This window comes from Bufo bufo, chromosome 2, assembly GCF_905171765.1.
Source record: "Bufo bufo chromosome 2, aBufBuf1.1, whole genome shotgun sequence".
NCBI classification, from domain to species: domain Eukaryota; kingdom Metazoa; phylum Chordata; class Amphibia; order Anura; family Bufonidae; genus Bufo; species Bufo bufo.
In genome coordinates this window covers 423,163,800-423,177,111 of record NC_053390.1, presented here as the reverse complement: position 1 = coordinate 423,177,111, position 13,312 = coordinate 423,163,800, and the positions used below count along the sequence as shown (strand labels likewise).

The following is a 13,312-nucleotide window of genomic DNA, read 5'->3' as shown; positions in this document are numbered from 1 at the left end:
GTGCGTGAAAATCACACCGCATCCGCACTTGCTTGCGATTTTCACGCAGCCCCATTTAATTCTATGGGGCCTGCGTTGCGTCAAAAACGCAGAATATAGAACATTCTGCGATTTTCACGCAACGCACAAGTGATGCGTGAAAATCACCGCTCATGTGCACAGCCCCATAGAAATGAATGGGTCCGGATTCAGTGCGGGTGCAATGCGTTCACGTCACGCATTGCACCCGCGCGGAAAACTCGCTCGTGTGAAAGAGGCCTAAGGGATCCTAAACCAATTCCCCACAACCACACATCAGGAAAGGGTTAAAGCAAAAAACATTTTTTTTTTTACTTTCTCTTTTGCAGATTTTTGCATTTACAATATAAGTATATGGAAAGGTTAAGGTACACTTTTAGGAGTTCTGTGACTAGAATGCAAAGGCTCCTGCAGTCACCTCGCTCCTGGACTGAGTAGACCGGACACCGGAGGAGCAAGCGGCAACGAAAAATCACGTCCTCGACTGAAAGCACGTGACCTATATGTCATCTTATCCGGGAGCATCTCCATTCTAGACGCTTTCCCTCAGAGTGGTAACACTGCCTCCTACAGGCGACTCTCAGTACTGTCACCGCGATTACCGGACTGGGGCGTGGTCAGAGTGACACCAGCCCGCCCCTTCCTCCTAGCTGCATCAGGTGACCGGCTTCTGATTGGCTGAGGGTGCGGCCCTGGTGTAGTCACGTCACTGATAAGGAGGACTGGCTGCGGGGGAGAACTCGGTCTGCGCATTCATCTCTTCCTGGTCTCCTTCTGCAGCCACCATGCCTCTCGAGTTTGAGCTGTACCCTGGCCGTATGGTGGGTGGCGACCACCCATGCTTCGTCATAGCTGAAATTGGGCAGAATCACCAGGGCGACATAGAGCTCGCCAAGAAGATGATTCGCATGGTGAAGGTAATGGCATTCCGCACTTCATCCTGACTTCACATGGCACAAGTAAAGAGTAGCTGGGTAGTGGCGTATTCCCGGTGCCAGGACACAGGCTGGCACTCCCTCAACAGTATGTGCCCATGACGTAATGAATGGGTTCCCTGCCATGCAGTGTTACCAGTCCTCCTGTGATAGGTGATCTAGGGTAGATTACCCCAGGGCTAGTGGGGGTGACTGCTGTGCCACCCTTTCTACCACCCTGTTGTGTTGGCACTCCGAGGAGCAGGCATCTCCCCCCTCTCTTCTACTAGGTAGCAAATTAAAATGCAGCTCTCTACAGTGTGGGTGTTAGGAGAGGTGGGAGTGGGTTTGAAGAGATTGCTGCAAGATTTATGCCAAAGTGTAGGGGGTGATGCATCAGCCTGCTTCTTCCCAGAAACTAGATGCCCGTCTATGGGAATAGCGATGCAGGTGTGCCCGTCTATGGGAATAGCGATGCAGGTACCTTCAGATGTACCTTCTTGTGATCACATGATAAATGTAGGCATGAATAGCACATTCACTGTCCAGAGGATAGGTCATCTGTATAAAACCTGTTAGTGTTGATCGAGCACCAAAGTGCTCGGGTGCTCGAGTAGAACACTTTGGGATGCTCGGGTGTTTTACAGAGCACAATGGAAGTCAGTGGGAGAACCCGAGCATTAAACCAGGCACCCCCTGCTCTGAAGAGGGGAGGGTGTCTGGTTCATAGGAAAAGGTCAGAAATTGTTGGAAACACCACCGAAATGGTTCTGGAAACAGCATGGGGAGGATGTCTGGATGCATCTTGGACTCCCAGGTCGCTGCTGGGAACGATGTTGTCCGAGTAGTACAACACTTTTACAGACTGGGAATAATATGCACCAAACCGAAGATAACCAATTTTAGAGGAAAAATTGTTAGGATTTTACTTGTATATAAAGTGCAAGTGCTGCCAAAAATTACAAGGAAGAGGCACTCCAATACAACCTGTATATCACATAAAGGAGGGCCTCATTCACATTGTGGTAGAATTGTTCAGGTAGTGGGACTCCTACACTCATAAAGCCTATGCACTAAGTGAAAGGGCTGCCAAAAATTACAAGGAATCGGCACTCCAATACACACTTTGTTACACATAAAGGAGGGCATCATACACACCCTTGAAAAATTATTATGATTGATGGCCTGCTGGTGACCCTCAAAAACATTAGGAGCAAATACCTGCTGGTGACCCTCAAAAACATTAGCCTGCTGCTGATCTGACCATCTAAAAAATTATGGACAAGGGCCTGCTGCTGAGCTGACCACCTAAAACATTATGGGCGAGGGCTTGCTGCTGATGAGCTGACCATCTAAAACATTATGGGCGAGGGCTTGCTGCTGATGAGCTGACCATCTAAAACATTATGGGCGAGGGCTTGCTGCTGATGAGCTGACCATCTAAAACATTATGGGCGAGGGCTTGCTGCTGATGAGCTGACCATCTAAAACATTAGGGGCGAGGGCCTGCTGCCGAGCTGACCATCTAAAACATTAGGGGCGAGGGCCTGCTGCCAAGCTGACCATCTAAAACATTAGGGGCGAGGGCCTGCTGCCAAGCTGACCATCTAAAACATTAGGGGCGAGGGCCTGCTGCCAAGCTGACCATCTAAAACATTAGGGGCGAGGGCCTGCTGCCAAGCTGACCATCTAAAACATTAGGGGCGAGGGCCTGCTGCCAAGCTGACCATCTAAAACATTAGGGGCGAGGGCCTGCTGCCAAGCTGACCATCTAAAACATTAGGGGCGAGGGCCTGCTGCCAAGCTGACCATCTAAAACATTAGGGGCGAGGGCCTGCTGCCAAGCTGACCATCTAAAACATTAGGGGCGAGGGCCTGCTGCCAAGCTGACCATCTAAAACATTAGGGGCGAGGGCCTGCTGCCAAACTGACCATCTAAAACATTATGAGTGAGGCCCTGCTGCTTATCTGACTCTCTAAAACATTAGGGGCGAGGGCCTGCTCCTGAGCTGACCATCGAAAAAATTATGGTTGAGGCCCTACTGCTGAGCTGATCATCGAAAAAATTATGGTTGAGGGTCTGCTGCTGAGCTGACCCTCTAAAACATTAGGAGCGAGGGCAGCCTAATAAGCATGTTGATATGATGGAGGACGAGAAAAGAAAGATTGGACCATATACCCTTTTCTTTGTTGGAAGGGGTGCATGGGAATACAGTGTATTCAGTACATTATAAAAAAAACACATTTAAAGAGCCTTTATGTTCATCCGCTTTCCTCTGGTGGAGTAGAAAAGTCATGGGCAATCCAGGCCTTGTTCATTTTTATAAGAGTCTACCTGTCAGCATTTTCAGTTGACAGGCGGATGAGCTTATCAGTTATTTTGCCCCCAGCAGCACTAAATACCCGCTCTGACAAAATGCTGGCGGAAGGGCAGGCCAGTACCTCCTAGGCGTAGAGCACCAGTTCCTGCCACGTGTCCAGCTTGGACACCCAATAGTTGTAATGCAGAGGGATCACTGAGGACGGTGACACTGTCTTCTAGGAACTCCATAACCATCTTCCAAAACTTTTTTCTCTTTGTGACAATAGGCCGCGCATCAGTGTGAGGGTGCTGGTGGGGTGTCATGAAACTGTCCCAGGCTTTGGAGAGTGTTTCCCTGCCTCTGTTGGAACTGCTGTGTGTTCCCCTTGTCTCCCCTCCTCGGTTGCCCAAGGAACTATGTACTATGCCGCCAGCGTGGTCAGATGGAAATTTTTGGAGCAATTTTTCCACAAGGACCTTCTGGTATTGCACCATTTTGCTAGTCCTCTCCACCACAGGAATGAGAGATGAGAAGTTCTCTTTGTAGCGGGGGTCGAGAAGGGTGAACAACCAGTAATCAGTGTTGGCCAAAATGCGTATAACGCGAGGGTCACGAGAAAGGCAGCATAACGTAAAGTCAGCCATGTGTGCCAGCGTCCCAACAGACAAGACTTCGCTGTCCTCATCAGGAGGATGACTCAATCTCCTCATCCTCTTCCTCATCTTGGGCTCATCCATGCTGAACAGATGGAAGAAACCTGCTGTGGGTACTACCCTCTGTAGCGGAGGCAACCGTCTCCTGCTCCTCATCATCATCCAATTCACGCTGGATGATGCAAAGCCTCCTCCATTGTGAGCAGCGAGCGTTTCAGTAGACACAGAAGTGGGATGGTTACGCTTACCATCTGTGTTAATTCCTCAAAGTTGCGTAAAACTTCAGAGGTCAGACATCCATGCCCACTCGCCGCTTGTAAAGAGCGGAAGCTGACTGGATAGGCGACGATCATGTTGCAGCTGGTATTCCACTACTGCTCACAAAGCCTGACAAACATGTGTAACATGGAGTTCCAGCGTGTGCTGACGTCACACAACAGTCCGTGAGCTGACAATTGCAAGCACTGCTGCAGCGTTGCCAGACCGGCGGCAGCTGTAGATGACTTTCGTAAATGGGCACACACGCGGCGCATCTTCACCAGTAGCTCAGGCAAATTGGGGTAGGTTTTGAGAAACCGCTGAACCACTAAGTTGAACACGTGGGCTAGGCATGGTATGTGTGTGAGCTTGCCGAGCTCCAAAGCCGCCACCGAGTTACGGCCATTATCGGACACAGCCATGCCTGGTTGTAGGTTGAGTGGCGAGAGGCAAAGCTCAGTCTGGTGACTCTGGTCCCTTATACCCTGCCAAAGCTCTGCGGCAGGGTGCTGTTTGTCACCTAAACATATTAGTTTAAGCACAGCCTGTTGCCGCTTCCCCACTGCTACCAGCAACTGACTGATGGCTGACTGGTGCTGCAAGATGAGAATTCAGTGGTGGAGGAGGAAAAGGGGGGGGGGGGGGGGGGGGGGGGGTTGCAGCCACTAATGTAGATGGTGGCCGAAATCCTGATGGAAGTAGGGCCCGCAATCCTTGGTGTTGGTAGCACCTGTGCCATCCCAGGGTACGACTCGCTCCCGGCCTCCACAACGTTCACTCAGTGTGCCGTCACGGAAATGTAGCGTCCCTGGCCACAAGCACTTGTCCATGTGTCAGTCGTTAAGTGGACCTTCCCAATAACTGTGTTAGTCAGGGCATGGGTGATGTTACGGGACACATGCTGGTGTAAGGAGGGGACGGCACACACCGGGAAAAATAGTGGCTGCTGGGGACTGGATATCGAGGGACCGCCACCTCCATCAGGCTGCGTAAAGCCTCAGTGTCCACAAGCCTAAATGGCAACATTTCCAGGGCCAGCAATTTGGAAAGGTGCGCATTTAGTGCTATGGCCTGTGGGTGGGTGGCTGGGTATTTACTCTTTTGTTCTAAGGCTTGGGGTATAGACATCTGTACGCTGCGCTGGGACACAGAAGTGGATGTGCTAGCTGATGGTGCTTGCGAAGGTGCAGGGCGGGATGCATCCGGGCCTGCGTCTTGGACAGAGGATTAGCCAGCACGTAACACAGGGGAAGAGGAGGCAGTGGTGTGACCCGCAGACACAGATTGTGGATCCAGGCATTCGGCCCACCTATTAGGGTGCTTTGATGCCATGTGGCGGATCATGCTGGTGGTGGTCGGGTTGCTAGTGTTCACGGCCTGCTCATTTTGCTACGGCACAGGTTGCAAATGACAATTCTTTTTTCGTCCGCACTTTCCTCAAAAAAGCGCCAGACTGCGGAACACCTAGCCCTGGGTAAGGGAGATTACCGCAAGGGGGTGCACCGGGGAACAGTTGCTGGCCTGTTTGGTGTGGCTAGCCTTCTTCCTTTTGCCACCCCACTGCCTCTTCCAGCCTGTTGCAGTGCTGCGGATGCCTCCCCATCTGTAGTGCTGTCTTCGCTCGGCTTGCCACCTTCCCAGGTTGGGTCAGTGATTTCATCGTCCACCACCTCCTCTTCCACTTCCTCACTCTGGTCATCCTCCTGACTTGTTAACCTAACAACAACCTCACTTATTGACAACTGTGTCTCATCCTCATCATCAACCTCTTGAGACACTAATTGCCGTTGACTTATTGGCAACTGTGTATCATCATCATCATCCACCTCGTGAAACGCTTAATTGCTGTTCCCCACTGTCCTCTTCTTGTGACTGTGGATGCTCAAGAGTTTGGGCATCAGTCCACACAATCTCCTCATGTCCCTCTTCAAGTGGGCTTGGCGAGAGGCCCAAATCAAGGAATGTCGATGAAAAGAGCTCCTTTAGAATATGTGGGATCACTTGTTTGCCAAGACTCTCCATGGTGGGAGGAAGGAGGATAAGGGTGAGGATTCTGTTGACCAGACTTTTGGCTACTGAGACTGGATACCTGGTCGCACTGGTGTGACTTTGAGAGTGGTGTCCTGCGCCGCCCTGCAAACTGGGACGTGAAGCTAGGTATTGTGGATGAGTGTGTTTCTTGTGCTCTGGCAGCAGGCATAGTTTCACCGCGCCCAGGGCCATGGCCTCTGCGTGCACCATCAGCAGCACTGCCACTTCCCCGTCCCTGCATATTAAATGGTATATATGCTTGCAAGTATGTCACGCGTACAGTAGCGCAGTTTTGTGAGTGTGTGCGCAAATAAATTAGACTGACTGTCACAGATATTTAGGATTAGCAAACGTTATACAGGAGATGCAAAGAAAAAGGGGGTCAGTCAGCACATCCCAAAGCGCAGGGGCACGTTGCTATGGCTGAGAACAAGACTGTTAAACAAAACAAGCAATGCAACAGCTCACTGCAAAGCAAATAAAGTACAAAATTGCATCATAATTACAAATGCTATACTAATAAGTTAGAGATGCTTGGCAAATCGTTTTGTACAAAATTATTTGAGCCCGTCTGCCGCACGTCAAGGCGATCTCTAGTTAGACGGGTTCCTAACACTAAATTTTACCTGTTATGTGCCATGACGGCTATCATATAATTCAGAAAGTGCAGGTTCTACATGCATGCTGGATCCGCCTGAATTTCTGTCATTTTTGGTGCCAAAATGGCCTCTATTATATCCACGGAAAGCAGTTACATGCATGCCGGGCCCACTCCACACCACCCTTGGCGCCAAAAGGTCACCAAGGACTGCAATGAGAGCTCTCTATCTCTATCCAATTTTGTACTTTATTTGCTTTGCAGTGAGCTGTTGCATGTTTTGTTTAACAGTTATACAGGAAATGTAGCGCAGGTAATGTAACTGTCACCAGTGGCTGATAAAAAAAAATGTCCCTCTTCAAGCGGGCTTGGCCAGAGGCCCAAATCAAGGAATGGCTATGAAAAGAGCTCCTCTGAATATCCGAGTGTGGGATCACTTGTTTGCCAAGACTCTCCATGGTGGGAGGTAGGAGGATCAGGGTGAGGATTCTGTTGACCAGACTCTTGGCTACTGAGACTGGACTTTGTGGAAAACAGGGTGGTGCTTAACCGACTGGAAGCATTATCTGCTGCAATCCAACCGACCACCTGGTCGCACTGGTCTGACTTCGAGAGTGGTGTCCTGTGCCGCCCTGCAAACTGGGACATAAAGCTAGGTATCGTGGATGAGTGTGTTTCTTGTGCTCTGGCAGCAAGCACAGTTTCACTGCGCCCAGGGCCACGGCCTCTGCGTGCACCACCATCAGCACAGCCACTTCCCTGTCCCTTACTGCTCGCCTTCTGCATATTAAATGGTATATATGCTTGCAAGTATGTCACACGTACAGCAACGCAGGTTTTGTAAGTGTATGCGCAAATAAATTAAACTGAATCTCACTATTTAGGATGTGCAAACGTTATATAGGAGATGTAGCGCAGGTAATGTCGCTGCTGTCACCAGCGGCTAATAAAAAATTACAGGGAATGTCACAGCTAGTTGGGATGAGCAAACGTTATACAGGAGATGTAGCGCAGGTAATGTAACGGTCCGCAGCAGACACCGTCTACGTAAAAAGTACACTGGATGTCACAGATATTTTTAGTATGCGCACACTTTAAACAGGAGATGTAGCGCAGATAATGTCGCTGTCCGCAGCGTCTACGGAAAAAGTACACTGGATGTCAGATATTTTTAGGATGCGCAAACATTATACAAGAGATGTGGCACAGGTAATTTAACTGTTCACAGCGGACACTGACTACGGAAAAAGTACACTGGATATCACAGATATTTTTAGGATGCGCAAACGTTATACAGGAGATGTAGTGCAGATAATGTAGCTGTCCACAGCGGCCAAACAATTGCAAGCTATTTGGCACAGGTTGCGCTAAAAAAAAATATATTGCTGCCAGATGCCACAATAGTCCTTAAAAGAAGCATAGAGATGCTCGAGCCGAACTGGTGTTCGGCCAAGCATGCTCGATCATCACTAGTAACGATCATTCTTTTTTTTTTTCATTTGTGTAATGTTTAGGGGCAGTGATACTGACCATTTTTGTAATATACTTTAATTACTGAAATCGCATATTTTTATTAGAAAATTAGCTCTAAAGTGGCCCATTTTGAGCCTTAGCAATGCTCCTCTGTCTTCTGTTTACATAACAGTCAGTGTTAGCAAGTCTCCACAGTTATGTAAACAGAAGACAGAGGAGCATTGCTAAGGCTCCATTGATGTAGAGGCCTTAGATAGTAATATTCCTCAAGACAAAGGCTTTGTGGCAGTACAACATTTCCTCAAGACATGAGCTACGCACTGTACTCCACATAATCAGTTTGTATCTGATTTTCTTGAATTTGTTCTGAGACACAATTATTTTTTAGAGAACAAGATGCAAAGATAAGCCGCACTCACCATTCATGTTCACGCTTCTTTATTGTAGGGTATGTTACGGGGGCAGACTCACATGGAGTATCAATCCACAGCAGGCTGTGGATTGATACTCCATGTGAGTCTGCCCCCGTAACATACCCTACAATAAAGAAGCGTGAACACGAATGGTGAGTGCGGATTGATACTCCATGTGAGTCTGCCCCCGTAACATACCCTACAATAAAGAAGCGTGAACACGAATGGTGAGTGCGGCTTATCTTTGCATTTTGTTCTCTACTTCATTCTGTTCAAGCCTTGCACCCCGATTTCTTGGATGGTCGGATTAGGCCAGGATTGTGTTCCTTAAATCCCCAGGTGGGAGGACGGTGCCCTCCAGTATCTCTTGTTATGTGCAATTATTTTTTATTTGGCTCCCAATTCTTCTTTCAGCTCAAGGGCACCGCAATGGGTAGTGCCTGTGCGCCTACCTATGCAAATTTGTTCCTGGGCTGGTGAGAGGACAGTGTGGTTGGTGTTCACAGAGCATAACCAGTGGACACTAGGGCTGCAGTAAATGATTATTTTAGAAATCGAATATTCTATCGATAATTTATTACGATTAATCAAGTAATCTAATAAGAAAAAATTTATTAACAAACTGGTTTCCTTTTTTAAAAACTCATCAGACCCCCTGCCATTAGTCCCTAACACCGTTTGTTCCCCCCCGTGCGATCAGCCCGAGTGCCATCAGCGCCGTTCCCCCCGAGTGCCATCAGCGCCGTTCCCCCCGAGTGCCATCAGCGCCGTTCCCCCCGAGTGCCATCAGCGCCGTTCCCCCCGAGTGCCATCAGCGCCGTTCCCCCCGAGTGCCATCAGCGCCGTTCCCCCCCGAGTGCCATCAGCGCCGTTCCCCCCCGAGTGCCATCAGCGCCGTTCCCCCCCGAGTGCCATCAGCGCCGTTCCCCCCCGAGTGCCATCAGCGCCGTTCCCCCCCGAGTGCCATCAGCGCCGTTCCCCCCCGAGTGCCATCAGCGCCGTTCCCCCCGAGTGCCATCAGCGCCGTTCCCCCCGAGTGCCATCAGCGCCGTTCCCCCCGAGTGCCATCAGCGCCGTTCCCCCCGAGTGCCATCAGCGCCGTTCCCCCCGAGTGCCATCAGCGCCGTTCCCCCCGAGTGCCATCAGCGCCGTTCCCCCCCCCCCGAGTGCCATCAGCGCCGTTCCCCCCCCCCCCCCCCAGTGCCAACAACTGCCCCTCCTTGCCATGTGCCCAGCGACAGTACTTACCTTTCCTGTAGGGCCGCAGCTCCACAGCTCCTCCATCTTCTTCTCTGCGCGCTGCACTGACGTCACACAGCTTCGGGTCATAGTGCACGTAAGTGCGCACTATGACCTGACTATGTGTCAGGAACAAAGTGCGGTGCGGGTGACCACGGAGCGGTAAGTGATGGCAAGTGCTTCACTCCTGCTCCGTGGTCACATGACACAAACGAATCTTCGATGCAAAAGATTTGCATCAAAGATTTGTTTTGTTGAATTACTCGATTCAATCGAGTAATCGTTACATCCCTAAGCCGCCATATATTGCGTTCTGGGGCCGTCTAATCGACAACATATTTATATTGTGGAGCAGCCCCCGGGATGCTTTTGTGGAGTTTATGAAGACCATTAATGCAAATGAAATAGGGATGTATTTTACCTATGAACTTAATGACCGTCATCTAGCATTTTTGGATCTTCCCATCACATTGCAGAATGGTGTTATACGGACTCGGATATATAGGAAACCCACAGCGACTAACAGCGATTTAAAGAGGACCTTTCACCTTGAAAAACATTGAACTAAGTATGCTGCCATGGAGAGCGGCGCCCAGGGATCTCACTGCACTTACTATTACGCCCACAGGACAAGGGCAGACTCCGCCTACTATAACTTAGTGAGTAAAGATACCGGAGGGGAGAACGGAGCGGCGCCCAGGGATAATAGTAAGTGCAGTGAGATCCCTGGGCACCGCTCTCCATGGCAGCATACTTAGTTCACAATGTTTTTCAAGGTGAAAGGTCCTCTTTAAATTGGGGAAAGTCATCATCCGATTAGTTTGCGTCGGGCTATACCGAAAGGACAGTATCTGCGCGTACGCAGAAACTGTTCCAATAAGGAGGACTTTCACCACTAGGCCAGGGATTTACAGTCTAGATTTATTAGAAGAGGTACAGCAGTTACTTAACAATGCCTATAAATACACCTGCATTAAGGAGAGGACAGAACTACTTGTCCCCAAACCTAAGTATGAAGATAGGATGGGTGACAAAACAGATCATGCGCATCATAGGGACCTATGATGATCAGAGTAGGAGAGTGCAGGGTATCCTGAACAAATAGGATCTTTTAAAAATGGACCCAAACATAAAGGAAGTAATATCAGACCACCCAGCCATTACCTACAGAAGAGGGAGATCATTAGATCATTTAGGGATAGATTTGTCCGCATCCATTATCTACTCCCTAAAAAACAAGGCACATGGTTGTAGAAAAGAACATGTGGCATGTACAGGTGTGGTGGATGTATAGCATGTCTATATATACATACCACAAAGAGTTTTGAGTGTGACCACACAGAAGGAATATAAAATCCGTGATTTTGCTAATTGTAAGACCACAGGAGTGTTATATCTATGCACCTGTACCTGCCCACTCCAATATGTGGGTAAAACCGTGAGAACTACGGAGAAGAATAGAGGACCATCTAGGCGATATTAGACATAAAAGATACCCCCATTGCTAGACATGTACATGAGACACATGGTGGAGATCCTAGGTCCATTAATTTCTGTGTAATAGAAAAAATCGGGCCATCCCCAAGAGTGGGAGATCTAGAGAAAATAATTCTCCAAAAAGAGACTGAGTGGATGTTTAGATTAAAGTCTGTTAACCCATTGGGACTTAATGAGACCCTTTCATTTATTAGCTTTTTGTGATTCAGCATCCAGTTCCCTATCATTCATGCTGCTTTCACATTATTTTTTTTTCAAATATTTATATATTTTTTTTCCCCCCTCTATTACTATTTTTCATTTACGCCCCATGACAGCACCTGTGAGAGATCCTCCCCCTTCCGGACAGGAACTTCCCAGATCTTTAAAAGGATTGTCCTCTCTCTACTCCTCATAGGACAGGTGTATGGATCTTTCCTGGATCGATTATGCAGGCTGCAGGACGTCTTAGGTTGAATTATATACCTAGTGGAGGGTACCTGACTGCGTAAGACTCCACTAGGAGCCACTGTGAAGCCCGGGTTGTCTCCTTTTTGGTGCCATGGGGGCATTCCTGTTGGATTCCTCATGTCCCTTCTGCCTGCGGCTGAGCGAAGTTCCAGCGGGGAGGGGAATCTGTCCTCTCCCTGCACATTGGAGCGGCTTGTAACTAGCAGGCCCTGTTTCCAGCGCGCAGTGAGTTGGCGCGCAGGATGTGACGCTGGTGCAGGGAAGGGGAGGAGCCAGAAACATGGAGGGTGGTGCGCGCCCTTTGAAAGGAGACGACTGCCATCACGTAAAGGGAGCATTAGCAGCGTAGCAGGTTGCTGTACGGTGACTACTGCCCTTCCAGAGTCCCCCTGTAATTCCACTGATGATTATGCAGGAAGAGGGAGATGGACCACAGCGCACTGAAGGCAGGAGCAGCACTCCCAATCTGGCATGCTACTCCTGGGGCGTAAGAGGGGTTGTAACCCACTATCTCCTAGTTAGGAGATTATTGTTTCTTATGTTATTCACTGTGGGCTATGTGTTAATGCTGGTTAAGGAGCCCCCAAGGAAGGTCACCCACAAGATAAAAGGCAGAGAGTGCGGGATTTGCAAAAAAGTTAAAGAGGACCTTTCATCGGTCCAAACATTGTGAACTAAGTATGACATATACAGCGGCGCCCAGGGATGTCACTGCACTTACTATTATCCCTGGGCGCCGCTCCGTTCTCCCGTTATGTCCTCCGGTATGTTCGGGGACTTGGTTATAGTAGGCAGAGTCTGCCCTTGTTCTGCTGGGCGTCTCCTTCTCCTAGGCTGTATAGCTGGCCAATCGCAGCGCAGAGCTCACAGCCTAGGAGAAGGAGACGCCCAGGAGAACAAGGGCAGGCTCCGCCTACTATAACCAAGTCCCCAAACATACCGGAGGACATAACGGGAGAACGGAGCGGCGCCCAGGGATAATAGTAAGTGCAGTGAGATCCCTGGGCGCCACTGTATATGTCATGATACTTAGTTCACAATGTTTGGACCGATGAAAGTCCTCTTTAAGCCCATCTTACCCCCAAGCCTGTTGTCAAGCATGTTTGGAAGAGTGGTAGCGGAAGAATCCCCATCTCTCTTCCAGAACATTCAAAACCTGGTTAAAATGGAAGTCTATTGTTCGGTAGAACAGCTTAATTAATCACTTTTTAGCTCCTCTAGAGACAGAGGAAAGTTCAGGTTGTAGAATTGTACTCTACGGAGTCTGATTGGGAGGAAGAAAGCTTAATAGAAAATTTAGATTCTTCCTTTGAGGACCTTGCTGGGAGGCCATTATTTAAAGTAGAGGCTACAGGCCTTTTTATTAAGAGCAGTAAGGTCTACTATGAAAATGGAAGAGGAAAGAGAATCCAGGTCAAAAGAGGATTTAATGTTTAAAAGTCTGAGACCAAGGAAAGCGAGAGTG

The 13,312-nt window shown here is 49.1% G+C and overlaps 1 protein-coding gene across 1 annotated transcript in view; it reads left to right on the top strand.

Annotated features, from left to right (window-relative positions):
* The first annotated feature begins 803 nt into the window (after positions 1 to 803).
* NANS (N-acetylneuraminate synthase) overlaps positions 804 to 13,312 on the top strand; it is a 56,336-nt gene continuing 43,827 nt past the window's right edge. Inside the window, exon 1 of the mRNA XM_040417378.1 lies at positions 804 to 935. Within this exon, the coding sequence (XP_040273312.1) occupies positions 804 to 935 (132 nt within the window). The remainder of the gene's footprint in view (positions 936 to 13,312) is intronic.